Genomic DNA, 25379 nt, shown 5'->3' on the forward strand with positions numbered 1-25379 from the left:
CATAGTATTGATCAATCCTGTTTCACTTTATAACATCTCCAAAAGTCCAATAAGACAAATGCCAAGAAAAAATGAGAAAAGGAATGAAGAAAAAAATCACAAACCAAATTGCTAATATTTTCAGTCTCTTACAAAAAGTACTTGGTGTTAGAGATGTGGAAATAAATCTTAAAGAAATATTTCACCATGGGTCTTTTAATTGTCCTCAGTAGTTTCTGACACAGCCAGTCTTACTTTCTTCTTCAAAACCAAGGTATGAACTTTATGCAACCCGTTGCCAGGGAAAAAAGTTTTTTTACTTTGCTAGCGGTCCAGTTCCAGAAAAACAATTTGTAGACCTTATTTAGGATCTCTGTTTAACTCACTGTTAGCCAGTGAGGAAGGAGAATGGTGAATGTAATATGAATATAAAATTTCTCTGAAGCAGGTCCATTCATTTCTGATCTTTATTCCACTGTAGGACTCTCTCGGATTTTGAAAGCCCGCTTGGAAATGACCAAGAACAGGGTTGTTGACTGGGCCTTAGCAGAGTACATGGCTTTTGGCTCTGTTCTGAAGGAAGGGATCCATGTCCGACTAAGTGGGCAGGATGTGGAGAGAGGTACTTTCAGGTGAGCACTGAGGTAGCTGTTGAATGTGGTCCCATACTTACAGAAACAACTTGGCATTTTTTAAACAGTATGGTCTTCTGCAGGGAGGGGGAAGTTGGGGCTATTCAGCATCATTCTGAATGTTACAGGTTCTAGCAGTCAAGAATAATCAAATCTCCTGTCTCTGTAAACAACATTTTAAAGAAGAGTATTTAAGGCAGAACAAATATTTTTAAATACTTTCTTCCTTCTCTTGCTGAAAAGCAGAAATTATGTTTTTTCCCCCGCTTTTTAACAAAAAATTCAGCTGCATTCCATCTAATTGCTAAGAAATAAGATAAGGGGACTTGCTGCAGGAGATTGAGTCTTTTAAATACCATTCCAGTGGTGGCTGCTTGGAACTTGCATATCCTGTGAACAAACATGTTGCCAGTTGGCAAGGCTTTTTAAAGTCAAATAAGATCCTTTGTACTGAGACTTTTAATGACTACGGAGCATGAATGAAGGCAGAATCTGATCACTTGGTAATACATATACAGTTTGCTACCTTACCTGATTCTCTGTGGAGTAAAATGTTAATGATGTATTTAATTGAAGCCTTTGATGTGATGCCAGTTCCTGGGGTGAATGAACTAGCAGCTGTACTGTGCTTCATTGTGCATGCTTGCAGAAAAGAGAAATAAATCTGGGTACCTGTCTTCTCTTTCTGTGCCGAGCTTCATTTGGTATCCAGTCTTTTGGGCTTTCTCCCTTTTGCTTCCATTCTCATGGCAGTTTCACAAAATCCTTTGGACAAGATTTGAAAACAAAACTGAAAATCGGGAGATTTCCCCCCTCTCCAACTTCTCATCCTCCTTGATTTTGGTACCATGGTCTTGTAAAGTGAGCATCTCCTGGGACAGGAACATCCCTGTTCATTGATCAGCAACTTGCCTACCTATTTCAGTGTGAGCTTAGTCGTGTCTAGCACACCTATAAACTTATCTTGCAAATTCTGATTCTCTGTATTCCCAGTTGTCACACTGGGAAGAGGATTTTTTGGAACTATTTTCCAGATTTTCTTGATGTTTAAGATAGAGAAGTTATGTTCACAGCAATATAGGGAAAATATTAAAAAAAAAGTGTTCAGATAGAAAGCTATTTAGACTGGTGAAGGCTAGCTAAGGATTCCTGGGCTATCCGGATTTTATTATTCAGTCTTTTAGAAAACGAGTAAAAAGGCATTCCAGTGAATCCTTGTGAAGTTCAGGACTGAAGCTGATATGCAGATGTTTGATTTATAGAACCTGGTTCTGCTTTACTGCTGGGTTTTGAGTTTGCCTGATGGGTACTGGGATCTACAAAATACCGGTCCATGGTGAGATTTTGAATTTTTGTTACGAATGTGATAGGCAGCTGGACAATAAAGAGTGAGATGAAAAAAATGCCTTGGACCTGAGGAAGTCAGGTAGTATTTAATTACTCTGTTAAGCAGAAGTGAACACTATAGAAATATGTAAGACTTAGCTCAATCTACTGTATTCAAGCTCATTTCACCAGAGGAATAGGTAGAAAAGTTAACTTGTGGTACAGACACATCTAAGACATAAAGCTGCTCATTTTTAGCTGTAATTGAGTTTCTTTGTCATTTATAATAAGTGAGCAACTTCCCTGGCAACTGAAGACATTTGCAAATACTCGTGCATTTTTATTGGAAAAAAACACATTGCAAACATGTAGAAAGCTTATGTCATTTTATGTTCTCTTTGTAATAACTCCCTTCTTCACTCCCAAAAGTCCTTGAAGTACATAATGTCTCAAATCTCTGAGACTAATTGAAGAGGGAGTATAGGCTAGAATTTGGGAAGAACTGAAGATACTGTGTTGCCATAGTGAAAACAACATGATGGGGTGCTTTCACTGTTTTGGAACTTGGGAAGTGCTGTCTAGAAAATAGTCCTTTCTGTCAATATTCTGTGTGAGGGCTTGGTTTCTTCCTGTTTCAGTCCTCAACACTATCAATAGATAGAAGCTAGGTAAAGCTGCAGATAGAAGCACCTGGCCCCTTCTCATCTTGGAGGCACACTCTTGGAGAAGGGAGGGAAAGGGGGGGAGAGAGACTTGAGTCTGTACTGCTTTGGTGTCAGTAAACCTGACAATTTCACACATCTGACTTGTATGTCTGAATGTTTCTGGCTGTCCATCTCTGCTCATCTTAATCACCTCTTGCTAGGTAAACGCGAGACTTTGTGCTCAAGGAGCTTATCATCTATCTAGGCCTTCTATCTTTGGCTGAATGGCAAAACCAAAACGTCAGTGGCAAAAATGGTTTCTGCCCAACAGCTGCCTGGTGTCTGAATTTTCCCCTGTCTATCTACTTCCCTCCCTGTGCTGTTTTTCAAGGTTCTGGCCTTACGTTGTTGACCTCTAAATAAATTTGAGAGCTCTTTTGCTACTGTTCATTATAGCAAAGGGAAGTACAAAAAGATCCAGACTTTAGTTCAGTGTTGGCAGCTATACAATGCACAGTATTGTTACCAGTACAATAGCTGTCCTTATGTTAGCAGTTGTAAAGCTGGACATATTGTTGTGATTCACTCAGTTAGTCTGCTCAGAGAGTTAATGGATTACAGTAATTACTTCAGTCATCTCTGTTTTGGTAGTATTCCTCGGTGCCCCATTCTAATGCTGATTAATGGTCTTCTAGAGAACTGTAAATGGTGCATGTGAGTGGAAATACCAGGAAAGAGGATACAACTTCTTTGAGTCTTGGTGCTGAGATTAGATTAGATTATTTTTTTTTGCATAAAAGACAAACAACAGTTGTTTTAAGGAAAAGAATGATTAGATTCTCTGTTAGGAAGAATGAAATTTTTTAAATAACAATTTTGTCCTCTGCATTTTTTTACTTTAATCATTCTGTTTTATAGCAACAACCTCCCCATCCTTTTCCCTTTCCTCCCAGGTTCTACTAGTGATGAGGTATTTTCAGTTTCTGCGAATTCTGGAGAACAAGCCTGGATAGTCAGTGAAAGTTCTTACAGTGCAGCACTTGTATTTAGATGTGATTGTATTTCACATGGTTTTGACCAAACCAGGGTGTTGTGTTTAGCAAAGACAACTGTGTGGCTTGCACGTACCTTTGATGCTTTAGCTTTGAAAACAGCTCTGTTGAAGCCCAAAGTTATGCTTGGTTAATAAATTTCTTCGAACAACTCTTTGCAGCCATCGCCATCACGTGCTTCACGACCAAGAAGTTGACAAGAGAACGTGTGTCCCCATGAATCACCTGTGGGAGCAGCAGGCCCCCTACACCGTGTGCAACAGCTCCCTGTCCGAGTATGGGGTCTTAGGTATGTCTCTGACAGATGTGCTTGTGTTTTAATAGCTCTGCTGCACAAGAAGCAGAGCTTTCAGCAAGGAAAAGAATGTGGGGAAAAAAAGCTGTAAAATGGTTATATATGAAATAGGTATCAAAGCTCTTCCTCCCAGGGTCTGGCATCTCTTAAACAAGCATCCTCACATTTTACAATTTTGGGATTCACTTGAAAGCATCCATCTGTTGTGGTTGATCTTGGCAATGCTGGAATGTGCACCTGATACTTTCTCAAAAGGGGAGGAACTGACAGTTTGTAACACAGATATAAAAATCCATCCTGGCCTTATCTGAACTGCTATTCTGAATGTGCTATTTCAAGAAAGCAAATTCTTGTTAGTGATAGCATTAATCATAGTGAATTATTTTACCTTCAGCCACACAGAATGGATAACCTCACTCTGACATGATGAGGGTGGCAAGAGAAATGTGGAGCACAAAACAAATACATCTAATAATTTATCAAAGCGTTAATGATTCTATGGATAAATAATGAAATATTGTGTGAAGGAAAAAGATGGAACATTTTAGTAGATAAGGATGGTAATAGCTGCTTGCTTCAAAGTTCTGGAAATATTTGATTACTTAGTAATTTTTACAATGCTACGTATTACCTATTGCTAATAATTTAAAAAATAAAGTAGTATAAAACTGTATAATTGGAGCATGGTCTGAAGAACTGAGATTTTTTTTGTTTAGGTATTTTTGTTGGTTCTGTGGTAGAATTCTTGTGAACAGAATCACATTTTTGTATCCCTAACATGTAAATGTAAACTCTCAGTAGGAAAGTGCAAGCGAGGATGTGTATAAATGTGAGGAAAATAATTGGCGTAGATAAAAAGCAAGAATTTAATTTCAGAGAATGATTGTTTCCAATTTCCTATTGTTTCTCACAGTGTATTCTGGGGTTTCTTAATTTGAGCCTGTTACTGTGTTGCTGTGAATTTTATGAGTGAGTCAGAGGTTTCTGCGTTTGGGTTTTTTTTACATCCAAACGGAAGTGACAACTGTCTGGATATTTCTATTGAAATCTGATTTTGTTCCAAAAATTATGCCTCAGTAGGAAGCCTGGTGTTGATTTGTTGATATTGAAGGGCAATTCTTATTGCCACAATTCTGTTCTTTAAAAAACTAACCAAGTGGGCTCTCTTTCTTTCTCTTTCTTGATCTCATCCTGCTCACTATTGCCCCTTCCACCTTGCCCAGCAAAAAATAGGTGAAAGTTGATTTAGTAACTTTCATTGAATACAAGCAGTAGGGTAAAATAGGGATTCATTCACACATTGAAAACAAGAGTACCATTTCTGTGCAGTTCTGCTTCAGCAGATGGGATAACAGGCTCTTCAAAACTAATAATATTGATATTTTTAACTGTCAAGAACTTTAAATCCCTTTTGTTTGAGATGCATTAAAGGAGATGAAATTCGTAGAAATAGTTGATAAGTGATGTGGCTTTTTTTGTGTGTTTGTTGGGATGGTTTTTTAAAACCAAAAATGCTATGTTTCTATGTTGAAGTGGTTTTATAATGAAGTTTCCTCTCCCTTGCTAGGTTTTACATACTGACCTTTTCCAGCAGGTTTATTCTTGTGTATTGTCTGCATAGAGAGACAGTGTTGGGATAAGCAGCAGTGTGTGAACCTGTCTCTTCTAGTTAAGCCTCTCAGTCAAAGAGGAGCTATTAGAATTGATACCTGTTTGGCTGTAGCATCACTGGGTCTCCTCTTTAGTACATGGAAGAATAAGTGCATGTTTGCAGTTCATGGAGTTGATTCTTCAGGAGAACCAAACCCCCCAGCACTTTATTTTCTCTTAATGCTGTTTCTGCTATATAATTCAGTTCAAAGGAACAGTTTGGGATTAGTGTATTGAAGTATTTGGTGGGGGTTGGGAGAGTTGTGAGAGAATAGAAAGGTGAAAATGTGTTAGGAAATTATTTTATGACTGCGTTAACATGCAGTACCTCAGAAGCATTGGGGGAATTCCTTTACTTTCTGTGAGGGAGAGCTAAGTAAACATGGATTAAACAGCCCAACATGATAAAATTACAGATTTCCTTGGCAGGTACATAAGCCAAGAGCTGGTATCTGTTCAGAGCTGTGAGCTTTGCACCAAGTTATTGTTGAGCTGTGTAGGAACACCTGGGGTGTCAATGCTCTGTTTAAATGATACTCTGACAAGACTGATTTCACTTAGAAATAAAACAAAGGCAGTCTTATTAACTTGTGGTTCAGACAGCTCTTTATGGTTTGTGTACAGGAAGCTATGGAGTGTGTGTACCTGGGTCATTACATCAGAGTATTTAACAACCTCTGATAATCTTGTTTGAAATCCTGTGTCTACTATTTTTAGATATATCCACATTATTATAATTTAGCTGCACATCCACTCAGTTGGCTATAAATTTTCCCTTTTACTGAAACTGAATGTCTGGAAGTATAAATGATGGCCGTGTGAAGTCATTTAAGCAAATGAAGTGTGTCTGAGTATATTTGCTGATTAAGATAGAGGAGAAAACCAAAAGTAACTTAGAGACACTCTATGCTACCTCTTCAGCAGTTTTTAAATACTTGAAAGGATTTCCTGTCTTTCTTTACAGCCCTCAGAATGACTTGTGTACTGTTGATTCTCTATCCAGGAGATGTGATTCTTTCATTCAGATTCAGCCTCTGAGAGATCTTGGGCTGTAGCATCCTGTACTGGGAACTTCCAGGGAACATCAGGCAAGATAGACTTGGAACTAGTGCGTAGCTCAGGAAATTCTTGAAACGTGATACTTTTTCAAGGGGAAAAATCAAGTTTAAAGCAAAAGGTGAAAGAAGAGGACAGGTATTGGTGGAAAGTTTTTTTTGCAATACTCACCTAGGATGAAATATGTAGCATTACTACTCAGTCAGAACAGTGTGTTTTTAAGGTTAGGGGTAGCAAATACAATTACCTGTCAGAAACTGTGTTAGGAAGTAGGACAGACTGCAGTAATTAATGGTGTCTGCATGGAGTTCTAAGATGGTATCAGTCTTTCTGTTTAATAGAGTCAGCCACCAGATGGGTATTACCTTCACTTTCTCCTGGGCTGTGTTTGGATTTGTGAAAGGATGCATGTAGTCTGTAGTCCCTGTGCTTAGAATTTCTGCTAACATAGCACAAATCTGTCTGTGTAACTCTCCTCATTCTGACATTAAATCCCTGCTCTGATAAGCCCTTTTAACCATTAGCTAACATTCATGCCCTAAGTCACTTTGGAATCATATTGAATTAAGTTATAGCTATAGCCTTACATTAATTGAAAACCTACAGCTCTTATGACAATCATGAAAAGTGCTGTGGGGAAAAACACAGCACAGTGTGCTGTGTAAGCTGCCACTTTGCTTGACAACACTTCTCTCTGTGCCAGAGTGATGAAAGAACAGTGAGGGAGCACAGCAGGAACTGGACTAATAGAAACAAGCATTTCTGCTAGGTCTGTCATCTAGGGACCTTAATGAACTCCAGCAATTAAAACATTAGTTTTGCAGCCTTAGTCAAATGCTGTGTATCTTTCTTCCCCTCCCTCCTCAGTTTAGAAGTTTACCAAAGTGCTGTGCTGGGTCCTGGTTCCCCGTGCTCTGGTGTGCTCTGAGCCCTGAGTGGCTGCCTGGTGTTTGGAGTTGGCTTGTTGCTCTCCAACACCCTTTAGGTGTACATATTCCTTATCTGTCATTCTTTGAAAGCTGTGTCTTGCTGCCTGGTTGCCTTGACACTGGATTTCCTCACAGCTTAAACTTGTTCCCTGTTTTTCTAGCTGTGTAAGAGTTAACCCCTTAAACTCACAAGATTCGCACAGCATTCTGAAGAAATATTCAGTTCTTGTTTCTGCAGATACAGACCATAAAGTTTGCAAGGTCTCTGCTGCAGTTTTTGTAAAATTCTTTATTCTGGTCTGAGATTGAGCCCTCATGAGAGGCCTGGGTAGGAACCTGCTCCCCTGCAGTTCATGTCCCATCCCTAGAGTGGTGGAGACTTTCTAGCTCAGGTCACCTTCCCTGACCTTGACTTTGGTGCCCCAAAGATTCTCTTTCAGGAGAAGCACTTCACTACTCCTGGGTTGTTCACCTTGTATCTGTCTAGGTGTCTTTCCACCAGCAATTTTTCTTAGTTTAACAGTTCAGATCTTACTCTTTAAGCGATTTTCTCCACATGAAGGTAGGAGCAGTAATTCTTGACAGACTCCCTAGTCTCTCAAGAGTTAAAACTACTCTGCTACAATTGCTATAGTTTTAATGTTAGGAACTCTCATTGTCATTTCCCTGGTGGAAAACTGAGTTCTGGTATATAAAGAATGTGTTTACCACAGACACATGTGCCATGAAATTGGCAACATTAATTTCAAAATATTAATCAGAATGCATAGGTTGCATTTGGATATATTTTCCCAGATATTTTTATGGCTGTCAGAAAGCTTGCAAATGGTATCTGTGTTAAGATCACACTTTTGGATGCAGCTTCACCTAGAACATTTTCACCTTGTGGAGACTAGCACAAAGTTTGCAACAAGATAAGACGTGAGAAATTATATTCTTTTTTTTGCATGTGAATTTTAGTAGTGGTCTTTGGTATATGGAGTAAAATCACGTGTGCGCTGTGACCAAATTTTAAGTGTGCACTGAGCTGCAAACTCTTTGAAAAGCACCGTGTGATTACTGATATCTCTGAGTGATCAAGACCTCAGTTTGTTCTTCTCTAAAAGCTAGATTACCCCACCCTTACAGAGAGCAGCATATGCACAAATAAGTCTTGAACATATTGCATATTTTCTCAACCATGTCACCCAATCAGTAGAAATGGTCTCTTAAAGCTTGTGTAAAATTAGAATGGGATTCAAGCCTATCTAGGGAAATCTATTTTTCAGATACCTTTGGGAACAACATGCATGGAAGGAGTTGTGTAAATTTTTCCACTGTTTTCATTGTTTTAAGGACAATAGAATTACACAAATGAGGAGGCCAGATATCAAAAATATGTTCTGAAGGAAAAGCCATTCAGGCAGCCAGGCTAAAGGCACGTCAACAAAAGCCATCTTTGGTGGTAGTGACCTGTCATGGTGACTCACAGAGAAAAGGCCTGTCTGACTTAACAGCGTCCTTTTGGCCTCTAACTTACTAGTTGCCTTTTGGTGGGATCATTAACATCTGCTGAAGACATGGATGGACTGTTCAGAGATCAGCAGCCCAAAAGCCAAGTGACTCAAAATTTCTTGTCATGGAGATTGTAGGCAAAAAGCTGGGTTGGAATTACAAAGGAGTAGGCTATGAAGCCACACTATAAAAACAACCTGTAAAACTGTTCTCTCTGTGAATAAACAATTTCACTTTGTTGCTTTTTTGCTCATGCAGTCAATTTGTCTTGCAGTTAATTTGTCCTGCAGTTGTCCCTCTAGTAATGTCCCAGGAAAGTTTGTATACTGACACTGGCTGAAGAGCCTCTTCCTGGAGCAGAAGAGTGAAATCCTGTAGCAGTCCCAGTTTAGCTGTACTCATCAAGTTAACCTAAAGCAATTTCAGTTTCATGCATAGATGACCTATGTCAAAACTGCATGACAAGTGTTGGAAGGGTGTTCTTGATGTTAGTGTTACAGAGGGACTTGATACATGACTAGTCTCGGTTTTGTTGAGGATTTTCCTTATGGAACTGAACAACTTAGTTTAAACTCTCTTAGTTTAAACTTAGTTTAAACCACATGTTTATTAGTTCTCAATTTCCTTCACTCCCTCTTCCTTCAGTTTGGCAGTAAAACTTTCGGGGATGAAACTACTTGTATATGTTTGTGGCATCCAGCACACAGAGACCTCAATCTTAACTTAGCTCTCAGAGTGTCCCTCTGATAATGAAAACAAAAGTGAAAGTTGAACAAGACTGAAACAGGATAAAGAAGGTTTGAACAGGTTTGATTTGATCCTGTGATCTTACTCCCTAGCTGAATCAATTACTTTGCACTAACATTAAAGTATGCTGTATGTGCACATATGCTGTATGTGCCACATGTTGTTCCATCTCATAATATATTAATTTTTTTAGTGCCTGGAATGACAGGCCATCTAAAAGGTATTTTAGGTATTTTTCTAATATTGCTTATATAATCTTTCTGGTATTACAGTTCCCTTTAAAGTAATTCTCTTATCCACTGAACTCCACAAAGGGAGACTCTCCTAGAGGGACTGCAGCCTCCAGTCACCAGGGTATAAATCACAAATTATGAGTATCTGAGAGATGTCAGCCATCACTTGATGGTGAACCTGTTGCAGTAGCCTCCTGTGTGTGGAGAATGTCAAGATGCTAAGCTTGTCTCTTCCAGCTAGCCTGAGTTTTTTTTGAAGTTCATGATTGGCAGAGCCATATAGTGGGTTTGATCAAGTCAGAAATTATGGTTCCAATGGCTTTGGGATTTTTCATGGCTTTGCAACAGTTTACTGTAGTTTACGAAATACTGGTGGTCACAAAGTGGTATTGGGTTTTACTCATATACCATATTTAGGAGGCATATTAGGAACCTGACTTATGATTGTATTTTGGCTCATAGCCACCTTTTGGATCTAGGAAATATTACCCACAGCATGAGGTTTACAAATTGCTATTTTCGTCCTGTATTCCTCAGAATGTCTGTAAGTGAAATAGAGAAGGAACCCAAATTAATGCATAGTTTCTAGATAGATGTACTGTTCTCTCAGCTATGAAGGGATTTCTCTCTGCATCCCAAATGCCAGTCTTAGGTGCATTTTTGTCTTAATTAAATGTACACTAGTCTTGTGAGTGTTTGGAGGTGGGGGCAAGCTGGGAGTCAGGGAAAAAATTAAACAGTACAGGTATTTTATTACCAGAGACTGTGTGCATTTTTGCCTAACCCAGTCTTGCTATCAAGCCTGTAGAACATGCTGTAGAACAGCATTTGAATGACTAATGTATCACAGTAAGGCAAACAGCAAAAATGGGAATTACAGTGATATGTACATAGCAAAAACATGAGGCTGAGTTCAGTGTAGGTCAATGGTAGCAGGATGGGACTCTGCAGCTTCAGTTACATGTGCAGGTCTTAAAGAAGCTGAAAGAGATACTAAATCTTAGTCTGTTAGCTCACTCTGAGGTTTTTTACAGTCTTGCAATCAGTCAGGAAAGAGTTACCACACACTACTGTATCTTTTTAAATAAAATTTTACAACAGCAAAGCTAGTTGCTCTGCTGGTGTAACCTTCAATGAGAGTCTTCCCATATCGCCTTTCTGTATCTGAAGGCAGATCATTATATTGTGTGCAGAGCTTCAACATAAAACGTATCTATCAATCAAATATTTATTTTCTATGTTTAGATGTTCACTATGGAACCTTACCTGTAAGCATGGTTATAAAACTGAGACAGGTACTCTGCACATGGCTAGGTTTTCATGTTCTGACTTGACACCAAATTCTGCATTTGTTTTGAAAGTTACACAGCAGAAGCGACGTAGCACCTGCAAACACCCTCGTAGTTTTCTATGTTTTGCCTTTGCAGAGCTGCTAGGAATCAATTACCTAGTTCATGTTGCAGTACCAGTTTAGGTTTCTTTTCTCTTTGCCAATCACCTCTTCAGGTCCTGTTATAGAACCAGGGCTTTATTGTACTGCAGCAGGTCTCTCAAGGAGAGCAATAATTTGTTTCTGCCTTTAAGAGGTAGAACCTTCAGTTATTTTGGGGCCTTGACAAGTTTTTGGAGCAGACAAGAAGCTGCGTAGCTTGCTCTGTGCAGGACACCTGAGCTCCTGCTGCAGTATGTTCGTCCTGCTGTGTTAACCTGACGTGGCTGAGTACTGGGAATGTGTGGCACTTCTGCTCTGTATGGAGTTGATGAATTTACAGTTCAAACAGCACAAGTTAAAGGAAATTTCTGCATTTACCTCCTACCAAAACCACCAGACAGTAGAGAGGGAGAAGGTCAGATCTTTCTGTTTTCATAGCTGGAGTAGTGATGTTGTCTCCATGAAGAGCACTTCTGGTCTCCTCTGCCACTGAGGCAGAGACCCAGAGGGTCCTTAAGTCTGCCAAAGAAAGGATTGTTTATCAAGTCCCAGATGTGTCTTTCATGCAGCTATTATGTTCAAGCTTTTTTGAATATCTGAAGACTGTGATCTGTCTGTAGACTGAAAATTGATGTCACCAGTCATTTTGTTCAGCACTTGCAGATGAGAGAGGGGGGAAAAAAACCCCAGTGTTGTGCAGGGCTGTGCAAGTATTAAAATTAATAAGTAACTTTTTGAACTGGTAATGGGCTGTAAGTGGGTTTTTACAGGAAATGATAGTAGTGAGCTCTCAGGAAAACATTACTCAAAAGTTGGAGCTGAGGGAGGGTTTTAGTTGTTCATTTAAAACCTTGTATGATATTGAAATGTTTGAGGAATCATTTGAAGGATTGGAGTTGGGATTGGAAATTTCCTGATTTTTCTGATGGAAATGGTAGTATTGAAAACAGCATGATTTATAACAGGGCTACAAAAATCCAGTTCACGCTCTTATTTTGGATTTATTTTTTATTTTTAATGAGAAATGAACCGAGTTCTCAGCAAATCTCTTTATTTTCTAATTCTCCTGCTTGTTTGGTTCTCAGGTTTTGAACTTGGCTTTGCTATGGCGAGTCCCAACGCCCTGGTGTGCTGGGAGGCCCAGTTTGGTGACTTCCACAACACGGCACAGTGTATAATAGACCAGTTCATCAGCTCTGGCCAGGCCAAGTGGGTCCGTCACAACGGGATCGTCCTGCTCCTGCCGCACGGAATGGAAGGAATGGTGAGGGCTGCTGGCTGGTAAATGCAGAAGGGAAATGCTGGCTACAGTGCCTTCCTCTTCAGCTGTAAAAGCCAAAGGTGTCCTGGGGATCCAGTGGTGAGAGAAACCCAGGGGAGGAAGGCACTGTTTAGCATGTTGGACTGCCTCATTGTTACAGAAAAAAATGTGATTAGATTGATAGGCAAGAACAAAAAAACCCTGAGAAACATTTCTGAGCTCTTAGCTTTGTATCCTCCTTATTGGCATGTACCACTTTTCCCCCAGTGTTTTCTTTTTCCTCTCTCTTTCTTGGTATCTTTCCCTAAGACACTGCCTTCTTTCCCTAGAAAGCTGGATTCTTAGTGTACAATGTGAGTGTCTAGGAATGCTTGCTTGGTTTTATTTTGCATAAAGTATGTCTGTGTAAACTCTGCACTAAGTCCTCTTGCAATGAAATGATATGAAGCAACTTTAAAACTTCTTCAAAAATAATTGACCTTGATTAACTTTGATGTAATAAGAAATCTCCCTCTTTAGGGAAAGGAGAATGTTTCCACTAGCTGTTGACTCTCTTTTCTTTGGTGGCTAGTAGGAGGAACTAGACAGTGTCTTAGAGGGAAAGGGCAGGGGAATGCTCTGTATATAATGTTATATGAAATTTATATCAGCAGTAGAATTGGTTTTCAAATCTTTTAAATTATTTTTAAAGGTTACATGAACATCTTGTCAGGCAAGGTTAATTTTTTCCTTTTCAGATACATTAACCTTCATGAATTCAGATACATTAACCATACATGATGCATGTATGTTTCTAGTTTCCTACTAAGAGAAGTATAGTGTGTGCCACAGTGGCAATCTCCATCTGTATAAATGCTCTAGACCCTTCCACCACAAACTGTGTCATTTCCATTCTCACAAACAATTTAGTTTATTTCCATTCAATTATAATCCCGTCCTGATATACTGGGGTGCATTCATGTCTATGAATGGCTTTCCATATCCATTGTGCATAAAGAATAAAGGGTCTGATGCTGTTCACAGGAGTTTTGATAAATTAATTTTTTTAACTGAATCCTGAGGGACAGCCTGAATGAGGCTCAGCAGGAGGTGTGGTCCTCTACAGGAAAGCATTCAGCTGAAGGGTCTGTTCTCTGCTACTTACAATACATTTAATCTTTCTTTTTGGCAGTGAAGATTTGCACAGGTCTTCTGAAATATGCTTATTTTGCTACTAATGTCAGATGGTTTTGGAACACTTAAGGATCCCACCAGGCTGTTGAAATCTGTTACCTTCCCAGAGGATCTTTCCATTACAGGAGCGTTAGTCTCTCTGTAGCTACAGCGTTGGGGACAAAATGATTTGGGGAAGGATTCTAATGGGATATGGATCCCTTCACCTCTAGGTCATGCATTCACAGGCAAGTTGGCTGTGATTGAAAGACTCTGCAGCCTAATGGCTCCTTGGGGACTCATCTGAAAGTAGCTAATGGATTCAGTGTAGGTCTCACTGGATAGGTGGTCACAGTAGAAATAAACCCTACCCCATCCCATGCAGCAGTTGCTGGCAGTCTGATTGGTGGTGTCAGCAGGGAAATCGAAGATGGATGTGGAGGTTGAGGCTCTGGATTGAGGTTGTTGCTGGGGCAGTCTGTGTGTGTATGTTAGGGAAGCCTCGCTGTCTCTCCTGTAATTATTTGCTGGTAACATCTCTGTTTCCAGTGTACTGAATGCAGTGTGCTTGTGGAGCACTGTGTTTGTCCGTGTGTAGGCTGTGCTTAGTGCGGGATTTGATTTACAGCAAACGGATGTATAGAGCAGAGGTATTGCAATATACTGGACTGTTACAGTGCACCACAGTTCTGTGCAGCTTGGCTCCTTGCTCCCAAGTCCTTACCCATCTGTGACCAGATTATCTGGCACCTCAAAAGTGTAGGCACACTTCAGAAGAATAGTGATACAAGGCACAGTTCTTGGCTGTTGGTGTTACTCATTTGTTGCCAGCAGAATGTTTTTTCCTTTGAATTCCCTTAGTCTGTAGAGTAGAGTGAATCACAGAGTCATAGAATGGTTTGGATTGAAAGGGATCATAAAGACCATCTAGTTTCAACCCCCTCATCATGGCAACAGAATGTTCCACTAGACCAGGTTGCTCAGAGCCTCATCAAGGCCCAACCTGGCCTTGACCACTTCCAGGGATGGGGCATCCACAGCGCCTCTCTGGGTAACCCGTGCCAGTGCCTCACCACCCTCACAGCAAAGAATTTCTTCCTCATATCAAATCTGAACCTGCCCTCTTTCAGCTTAAAGCCATTCCACCTCATCCTGTCACACGTCCTTGTAAATAGTCCCTCTCCGACTTTCTTGCAGGCCCCCTTTAGGTACTGGAAGGTGCTGTAGGGTCTCCATAGGGCTATGTCTTCCTCAGGCTGAACCATCCCAACTCTCTCAGCCTGTCCTCATAGGAGAGGTGTTCCAGCTCTCTAATCCTCTTTGTGGCCCTCCTGTGGACTCTGGAATCCTGCCCTTGGAATTAGAGAGAATAATGTGTTGAATCAAGGTGTCAAAATAATGACTGATTTTGGAGATCATATGTTAAGGTTTCAACAGAGGAAGTTATGATGAGAGACGGTTATATAAAGAAAAAATCTTTTCATCTGGAACTGAGGAGCCATAGGGAGGGTTGAGAGGTGTCTTTGGGTTAAAATACTTCACAGCTGTCTCCAAAATGAAAGTCCTTCCTAACAGTAACTGTCACTTAAACAAAAAAAGGCTGTCAGTATTAGCAATATATAAAAACACTGTTGTTTTTTTTTCTTCTCATACTCCTCACAACTTCGTCTCATCCTTTATAAACAAGGACATATAGAAAGGAAGATAGCAGATTCTGTGACACTCCTTATTCCTGATATTGTCTGTGGCCAGCATGCATGTTTTGCTAATGTAAAATGGATATAACAGTGTTGGTGCACTTCAAGAAATTACCTTGGATACTGCTGGTGAGACAGCAGATGTGCGTGTTCAGTAATGACAGAACATAAAATACCTCTTGAGGAAGCAGATACTAATCATAGGTTAGTTTGGCAGATAATGTGTATATGCATTTTGATCCATTTTAGCTGAAGCATTCATCCAGGTAATTGGTCCTGTACTGAACAGTGAACAATGATACGAGGGAGATCCTGTGTCTGCTTTTGTTGCTAATATAGCAAAGGTAGTCAGCAGTTAACTTTGTGTTTGCTCCTGTTCATCATGCAAGAAGTGTGAGTCACTGCAGTACACTGAACCATCTGGAGTTTCTGTTCCTGACATTCCTCCTGCTCCTTTGACCTGCATTAGTAAGGTCATTCTTGTGCCCACATGGACCTACTGCCTTTTCACTGGTCTTCATTGTGCAGCTCTATTGAGGCTAGAAATTACTTGAACCTAGTAAAAGCATTGGAAATACATGTTAAACCTAATCTCCCATGAAAAGAATTAATAGAAGACAAGGAATTCCCATCCTGTGGTGTGTCCTTGCTTCTCACTGCTGCTGGGGGCAGGTGTGCAAGATGGAGCAGAGCTGCCAGGGTGACAGGAGGTATTTATGCAGTGAATGATCTAGACTGATGTCTAACTGCTCATTTGGCTCTTTAATGTTGTTTTAAATGATATCTTTACCAGGGTCCAGAGCATTCATCAGCCAGGCCTGAGAGGTTTCTGCAGATGAGCAATGATGACTCTGATGCCTATCCAGTAAGTAGCTTTGTCAAAGGCCACGTCCTTTTTTTTGCTCTTCACGTCTCAGAGATATTTCTTTTAAGAAGCATCCTTTTAGCTAGGTGTAGCAGGTTAAGATTTAGCTTGGTGTAACATTAACTTGATCCCAGTAGAAGTAATGGAAGTGTGCAGTATTGCTGCTTCATTGCAAAGCTGAGGTCACATACAATTAATCTCTGGCAGCATGATCTTTTTATGGCTGTTCCTCAGGGCCAGTGATTCTGCTTGTTTATATTGCTGTGTGTACTGCAAATAGGTGTCTCTAGACAATTTCTAGAGAAGGCCAAGTGAGACTATTCCTTGCTTTTTGCAGAGGAGCTAAATTGTACTGCTGGGAGCATGAAAATAAGCAACTTCTAATTGTGATTTGGCTAGGACTTTCATAGGTTGGTCATTCACTTCTACAGAGAAAGTACATAGCTTTCCAGGATGCTGGGCATCCACTTCCCTACTACAGGTTTCCTAATAAACACTGCCATGCATTTATTGAAAAGCCTTAAAAAAAAAAAATTCAGTTTTGGTCTTGACTTTGTTAGCCTTTGGGCAACGATAGTTCCAAAACCATGTTCCTCCTCAATTAAAAGGGATTTTTGTCACCTTACTCTCAGTAAAGACCTGTTTGATTGACTATACTTAAGCACTACAGCAGGTGCTTACTTAAGCAAGCTATAAGCTTTATCACAGAAGGTAGGAGCTCAAGCCACAGACCAGGAAATTGGGTTAAATTCTGTACCAATCTGTAGAGAGATTATTGTGCCTACACATATGCTTACCTAATATATACATATGTAGCTATGAATAACCCCCCCCATATTAATAAGGTATATAAACATAAAGCATATTAATGTAATAAAACAAGAGGATGGAACACCTACCAAAAAATGGCAGAGTGACAGTTAACTGTACACTCACAAATTCAATTATAGTTTAACATTCTTTCAAAGAGGTTCTATTTCATGTCTTTCATCTGCTGAAGTCCTAGTCCTCCTCAGTCTTCGTTCCTGGACTTCCCAGTTTATTTAAATTAATGGAAGCTTTTTGTGTATATCTGCATACATTTTTAGGAAGAAGTAGAAACAGAAGCAAATGATTTGTAGGGATGCTTTCCTAGCTAATAAAACATTCTCAGCAGAGAGCTGCTAATTACCTTTTTTTTGAGGAAGGGAGTTGCTGAGAGGCAGAAATAGAAGGATGGCTTTCAAGCCTTTTTTCCGATCTTTTGCACATTTTTCTAATGCCTTGAATGTCTCTCTCAGGAGTTCAGTGAGCAGTTTGAAGTTTCCCAGCTGTATGAATGCAACTGGATTGTGGTGAATTGTTCAACTCCAGCCAACTACTTTCATGTCCTCCGAAGACAGATCTTGCTGCCATTCAGAAAGCCGGTAAAGTTACTGTAATGGACTTGATTTTTTTAGGGATATTAACCCTCACATAAAGAGGAGTCTTGTTTGCATATGACATGCTGCTCAAAAGGATAAGAATCATTGGAGAAAAATCTTAACTGAACACAGACTGAAGTTACCGTTTTGATGGGAAGAAACTCAGCTCTGACTTACTATGATTCTAAAACTTGATTTTCAGCTTTGCTTCCATCTGGCTAGGAAGATCTTCAGATGAGCTTGTCAAGATACCTCTAATGTAGCTAACAGGTTGCATAAATATCATGTGCTTGTCTAATTGCTGGAACTTCAAAAACCTAAGATACAACTGTCGAATGTTTTACTGATTCATAGCCTGTGGTTTGATTTGTTGTCAGAAAGAAGCATAAGCGATGAGTTTTGACAACCTTTAAAAGAAGTAGACTACCTAAATCTTTTGAGTCATTTTGAAACTTCCATGGCTTTCAAAACAAGAAAAATACTGTTTGCTATTCACATTAATTTATTCCATAGCATATACAGTTTGTGGGTTTTGTGTGAACAGTGTTACAAATGTTGCATGTAATAATGTAGATAAAGCAGCTCCTGAGTGCTGGCAAAATTTCTGTCTTACAGCTGATTGTTTTGACACCCAAGTCACTGCTGAGGCATCCAGAAGCTAAATCCAGTTTTGATGAAATGGTGACTGGTAGGTGACCTTAAAGTATTATGGACAAATAATTAGCTATACGAAGTTACATGTCAGACTGTGGAGACAAGAATCTGCTCTGGAGAGTTTGTCTTTTCTTTTGCCATAATTTCTGTGAAGCTGTCATGGTGAGATCTAGCATGGACTTTTACTGAAAAATCTGCTTTCAAGTGTAGAATCTCAATTTTAACAGGTTTACCTTGTAACCAGCCATTAATCTTAAAGCAGTGAAAAACTGCATTCCCATCCCTGCAGGGATGTTCCCCTCAATAGGCTGTTATATCTCTCCGCTCTTTTTCTCTTCACGTAAAAATTTAATTGTTCTCTTTGCTGCCCACGCCCCAGACCCCCAGATGTGAATGGCATAGGTTCTAATTACACTGTGCCCATTTGTAAGAGTAAGGTGCCCAGTTCTTACAGTACTCAGTTTTGGGGCTGCTGTGTCCTGCCAGTGATCCAAAGTGAGATCAGGAGTTCAGAGCTGCAGGCTACCACCCCAGCTGTTGTTGGCAGGCCATCAGCACCAAGAGATACATAGTGACTGCAGAGGGAATGCCAAAAACTGCAGTCATTTTATTTTCCTGCCTTGCACTGGTTTTAGGCCATGTTGGAGTGGCATGAGGAAATTCAGTGACCTGTAATGAGTGGGTGAGTAAAGTGATCGCTCAGAGTGAGAAAGTGTGCATAAGGTGTGCTGGTCTGTCTCCAGTTCCAGTGAGTGTCTTAACTGTTGTCAGAAGAGAACAACTGCTCAGTTTTTTAAGAGCAAGTTACAGTGTGTAAACATATTTAAATATTGCATTATCTCCTTTTTGTACATGAGTAAAATTTGATTCTCAAGCAAAGGCATTTACTGTTTTTATTGTTGTTTAAAAGCTTTGTAAAACAGGTCAGATTAGAAATTCTGTAGCGTTTGTGATGTCAATATGTCTTGGGAGTCCCCTACTTCAGGCTAACCCTCAGTAGTGGCCAAATTCGTAATTAACGTTGAATTCTGACATACTTGCTTGTTCTTGCTGAAGAGGACAGCAAGGTAGCAAAGTATTGCTGACTCTCAGCTATCTCTTTTTGCTCTGCTTTTAATGGAAAACTGAGGAGGAGAACAAGAATGACTCCAGCTGACCCAGTGAAGCACAGATTCAGGCTTTTTTAATGATGAATTCTGCTGTTCAGTGGAACAGGATAATTCTGACATAAATCAGTTCCTCTGTCATATGTTTGTGCTGTTGCTTTTCTTCCCCCAAGATAAATGGTTCAAACAGGAGCTTATTCTCCTGGTGAGTGGGTGTGCTGATTCAGACTAGGAGGTCGTGCTGCTGTCTGCTGCCCTGCAGTTGGTTAATGTGGAAATAGTTCTAATAATTCATATAAGAGAGCAAAGAAAAGGATCTTTTAGACCATCAAGTCCCTCTTCCAGTTTCATGTATCCCAAGCAAATTGTACTTCTGGGAGTTGATATTGCAGGGGAAAAGATCTCTAGCAGTAAGGATATGCATCTGAAGTTGTACTTAAACATTATCACTTATACATATGGCTCAGTTCTATGCTAATTCTTCCTTTGGATAATGTCATTTTAGCTCTCAAACAGAGGTTTAAATCACCTAAATATATAGCAGTAATGTGCGTACTTGTGTAAATATTTCTGCAGTTGCCAGATGTAGTTGCATTATGGATATGTGGTTTGTTTTCATATAAGAATATTCTAACATTTTGTAAAGCTATATTAATGTTACATGGTTGAAATCATCTTGGAAAGAAGAAACAGCATTTCAGGTAATTCTCTGAAAAAAGAGCTGGAATCAAAAGTGAGCTATCCAATCAATTTAAAAGTGAAGGTGTAATGCACAACACAAAGCTAAAAGATAATCCACTGTTAACATGTTTCTGTCTTAAGTGTGAAAGACAGGATTATTGAGAACCTTCTAACTTCTTGAAACTGAACTGCTGAAAGTCACTTTAGCAGAGTTACTGGTCTGAAAAGCAAGAATAGAGAGGCAGGAGAACCCTGTGATCACTGTAACCTGCTGCTTGCTCAGTAGAGGACTGTTACTTGGGCTGCTTTATTGAAACGTCAGTTCCACTGAGAGCACTTTTTCTAATTTGTGCTCCAAACAGGTACCACTTTCCAGCGCGTGATTCCTGAGAACGGTCCGGCAGCTCAGGCGCCACATGAGGTCAAGCGAGTGATTTTCTGCACAGGAAAGGTGTACTATGATCTTGTGAAAGAGAGAAAGAATCAAGACCTGGAGAAACAAGTAGCTATAACCAGACTTGAACAGGTGAGCTCCCTCATCCTCAGAAGACAGAGTCCTGGGGAGACTTCCAGCAAGGGGTTCCTGTGCTTTTCAATAGGCACCACTTGCTAGAATGAATGGTAATAGCATTTTTGTAGCATTTGGCATCTTACAAGACATACTTTAATCCTTTGTGGCCTTTGGAAGAAGGAACACATCAGTAGTATACTGGACAATGAGATCCAGAACGCTTGATGACTTTTCCAGAACAATGTAACTAAGTGAAGGTTACAATATGATGGCACCTTAAATTTGTATATCCAGTCTGTTAAGTTTAAATGTTGTGAATAGGACACTTTGAAGTGTATTGTCATTTGCTAATTAAGGACTTGCCATAGCTGCTTCACCAAAAAAGCTGTAGAGGTGCGGATGATCTGGACTATGACCTACTTCTGTTCATACTAGTACAGCTATAAAATATGTGTTTATTTATTTCTGAACATTAAATCAATTAGAGAAACATGAGTCACTTTCCATGAAAAAGTAATGACTCACCATGGGCTTAAAACCACGTAAGAGAAAGCTTTGCCAATTGTTACCTTCTCTTTCCAGATCTCACCATTCCCCTTTGACTTGCTGAAAGAAGAACTTGAGAAGTATCCAAGTGCTGATCTAGTTTGGTGTCAGGAGGAGCACAAAAACAGTGGATATTATGATTATGTCAAACCTCGTTTCCGCACTATTGTGAACCACACTCGACCTATCTGGTATGAGACTTCAAAACAATTGCTCTGTCTCCTGAGCTGATTTGTTTGGTTTTAAATGTCTTTGGGATTGTTTTCAAGTTTTGTCTGTTTGGGTTTTTTCCTTTTAAATTTGTTTTTTGATTTGAGGATGGTATTAATGGGTAAATTAGGTTGTTCACAAATCAAAACCTCCGAGTCTGGGTTCTTGGTGAATGGGGGAGAAAGCCTATACCACTGCTTCTCAACTACAACATGCATATCTTGCTCCTTCTTGTAGTTCTAAAAGAAAACCAGTAGCAACTAGCTCTGTATTTATTGCCCCTTAGTGCAGCACTTAGCTCTCTTGGATTTTTCTCTCTTTTTGTCTAAAATTCTGTCTTTTAAGGATTTCCAAATGTTAGGTTTCTGGAGGAAACAGCTGTTGTAAGAGCTCATTCCAGGTACCTTTGCATTATTTTAGGTGACTGACTCTCAGATCTGCCCGTGCAGCTGTCAGAGGAATGAGAATCTTCATTGCCAAAAGCAAATTATCTAATTATGAGGCAGTGTAGCTGGCTGCCCTGGGAGGGATGGGGGAGAAGACACAGCTTAATAATGATGGGAGGGGGAAAAGAGGGGGAAGCTGACCAAAAGGTATAATTTGGTACAACTTAGGTTGATTGTTATTTAAGAAAGATTGATTACTAAATGTCCAAATCTGCCAAGCTGACTTGAATATGTTAAACAGCATATTCTCATGCTTGTTATTGTCAAAATAGTCTCTCTTCTCACCTCATTTGTCTGCCCAATTCTTTTTGTCACACAGGTATGTTGGCCGAGAGCCTGCTGCTGCAGCTGCCACAGGCAACAAGAACATGCATCTGGTGTCACTCAGGAGATTCTTGGATACAGCTTTCAATCTGGAGGCCTTTGAGGGAAAGACATTCTAACTTCAGGGCACTGCCCCATCTCTGGCTAGTAGTCTCTCAAAACACTGCATCCAAAAGAAAACAGAAGTGGGGAAAATATTGGAAATTATGTAACTTTGCTTTACCAAATAAAAGGATCCAGCAGCTGATTTCATTAATATGTACCTTGCTTCCCAGTTTGTAAGGAAACAACAATTCCAACTTGCCTTCCATCATTTTTTGTCACTCATCTGTTTATATTGGGAGGTCTTTGACACAAGAAGTGTCTCCTATCCCAGGATCCAAGGTCTAGCTCGGTAAGGCTTGTATCACAGTCCGTGGGCACTGTCTAATTACTGTAGGTAAGTAGAGCAGGCATGGACAGCACGATAGTTATGCACACAAGAGGCTTTGTTACAAGGAAAGTAAATGACAGCTGTTTCTGTCTATGTATTGGAGAAGAGTAATGGAACCAAAAACCAGCGAGCTGGTGGATGACTTTGGTAGAGAAGTGTACCAGCTGTGGTTGTTGCAAGGAGATGGTAAAGTAACCTGAGGATGTGAGGAGGAGGCTGAAAATAGAGAGTGAGGTTACAAATTGTTAAACTGGGTGATAACAGAAGGGGTGTTGACCACTTAGGTTTAAGGTCAAGGAGGGTGATGAAGGCAGACATAAAAGGGACCAAGAAAAGGTTTGTTGGGGGTAACTGAGGAGGGAAGAAGGGTGCACAAGACCACAGCAAACAGAGAAATGGGTCATCAGCAGGAGAATTCAGCATCAAATGACTTTGGAAGAGGTGACAGCACCAATTGCTTCCATTCCCCAGGCTGCCTGGTTTGATGCTTTGTGGTATTAGGGAACTGTGGGATCCTGTAAACATCCTCATTTTGGATGAACACATACTACTTTCCCTCACCATGCTACTAGAATCTGCTTCTCTTTGACCTGGTACCACCCCTAAAAAGATTGTGTTTGGATGAAAAATCTGTGTTTATGCAACAAGCAATGGATTCTCTGTTTTGTCCAGTGCTATTTCCTGCCTCACATCTCCTTGCTGATACTAACTCAACTCTGAAGTGGCTATTCCTGATTGACTCACCTTTCTTTTATGTAAAGAGGAAGGTGGGCAAGCAGCTGTTGCTGATTTACCAAAGGCACATGCTGTGGTTTTGTACACGTAAGAATTGATTTCTTTGGTCCCTTGTGTTTATTTGTCAATTAGGATATTAATTGCCATGTACTTTCAGTATGGACATAAAAGTGAACCACCTCAGAAGCTGGCTCTGTGTCAGGTGGCTGAGGTGCAGCAGGTACTGAAGGAGAGAGAGCAGCAAGGGCTGTTTCTCCCAGAACATAGTGCTTGCATGGCAGGGTGGTCTGAGAGCCACTGCTTGTGCTTCCTCCACAGTGCTGGAAGGCAGGTGAGCCCTGTTTGCTCTCCCCTCCCAATATAAGAATTAATATTGTCAGAATTCCTGTTCCCTCTGCCCCAGGAGAACTTGGCTCTGGGTGGACCTTGTGACTGCAGGTTTCTGCAGCACCAACCTGTGTAGTGGCAGGAGACTTCTTCCCTTCTTTCTGCTGGCTGGCAGAGGGAACAGCAGGATGAGCAGGTCAGTGGTGTAGGAGGGTGCAGAGGAATGGCCATGCCTGTGCTGAAGCTGTAACCAGCTACACAAGGGCCCTGCAGTGCCTGCAGGGTTATCCTAGGTCTGCTGAGCAGACACTTGGATACAGCATAGCAAGAGACTGGAAAACACATAGATGAGACATCCCCTCCATCTCCATATCCCTGCCCTGAAACTTCTTGGAGACACTTTTGTGCTTGGCAGTAGGTTTAACCCTGCTGCTGCTGCTGTATTGGCTGTGACACAGGGGAGCACGACAGTTTTTGTTTGATTCAAGGAGTTGGGTGATGCTGGAAAGCTTCTTGTCTCATCAAAATAAACAGCTGTATTAAAAACTTTCAACTATGATCAGGTACTACTTACCCAAGCAAGTTACCAAAAGGGGATGTGTGCCTTATGCTGTCCCTTTGTTTGGCCTGGATACAACATGATGGTGAAAAAACAGTCCTGTCAGAGCATAAAATCAACGTGGCAAAGTACTTACCATGGGATTCAGAAGTCCACTTAGTGGACTTCATGTTGGTGAAACTCAGTAACACCCTTTTAAATCAGGCCGGTTGCCTCGGGCTTTTTCTCTCACTGAAGCATAAAGGCTAATTCAGTCTTTTGAAACATAATGAACTCGGAAAGTACTGCAGTTGACAGCCACAAATATTGTCTCCTGTCCCTTTGTATAGCTCAAAACATTAAGCTCATAGGCAGTAACCGTCGCCCAAAGTATTTTAATGCTTTTATGAATGCTTGTTTCTGTAGCAAGAATTGAGAGCAGCTAAATATTTCTGGCACTGTTTATTGTATTCTCAGTTTGCATAAGGCAGGTCAGTGCTGCATGGAGTATGATAAATGCACTTATGCCACAGCATATGCAGAGGTAGAAAACAAAATTAACATAGAAATATAAATGGTAAATGACAGATTTCCACTTTCATTGTGTATCATAGATTGTGGCATAATAGTTGCATAAAAATTCCATCAAAGAATGTAAAAAACCCAATAAAATAAAAATACATAAGAAGAAAATTCTCTGTTATGGCTGGTATTTTTGACAGTTTCTCTTTTGAGTGCTGGCATTAACATCGCATTTGTAAGAGTGCTAGGGCAGGTCATTTTTCTGTTTTCTGTTTGTTTCCTAAATAATGGCTTATTTAAATATACAAGCATTGAGGTAGGCAGCATTTGGACTAGAAAAAGATAATTATTCAAAACCATTGGGTTAAAATTGGTAATAGAATCGAGGTTATATTAGAATATTTTGTTCTATTATTTTCCAATTTTTTAAAGCAATAAGTGGATGCATTCTTATTTCAAGGGGAGTTTTTAAAATCCTGAAACTAGACTGGAATTAACT

General features: G+C 40.2%; 1 protein-coding gene across 3 annotated transcripts in view; it reads left to right on the forward strand.

Moving 5' to 3' along the window:
- The window catches only part of OGDHL (oxoglutarate dehydrogenase L), a 54403-nt gene extending 29352 nt beyond the window's left edge, over nt 1-25051 (forward strand). For all 3 annotated transcript variants that reach the window (XM_027720716.2, XM_027720714.2, XM_027720717.2), the window contains exons 15-23: nt 461-611; nt 3795-3922; nt 12555-12733; nt 16373-16444; nt 17725-17850; nt 18463-18535; nt 20651-20814; nt 21382-21536; nt 22321-25051. In XM_027720716.2, the coding sequence (XP_027576517.1) occupies nt 461-611; nt 3795-3922; nt 12555-12733; nt 16373-16444; nt 17725-17850; nt 18463-18535; nt 20651-20814; nt 21382-21536; nt 22321-22444 (1172 nt within the window). In that variant the 3' untranslated portion in view covers nt 22445-25051. The remainder of the gene's footprint in view (nt 1-460; nt 612-3794; nt 3923-12554; nt 12734-16372; nt 16445-17724; nt 17851-18462; nt 18536-20650; nt 20815-21381; nt 21537-22320) is intronic.
- The last annotated feature ends 328 nt before the right edge of the window (nt 25052-25379 follow it).

Source organism: Pipra filicauda, unplaced genomic scaffold (assembly GCF_003945595.2).
Source record: "Pipra filicauda isolate LSUMZ 115617 unplaced genomic scaffold, ASM394559v2 scaffold173_size1550139_pilon, whole genome shotgun sequence".
Classification (NCBI taxonomy): domain Eukaryota; kingdom Metazoa; phylum Chordata; class Aves; order Passeriformes; family Pipridae; genus Pipra; species Pipra filicauda.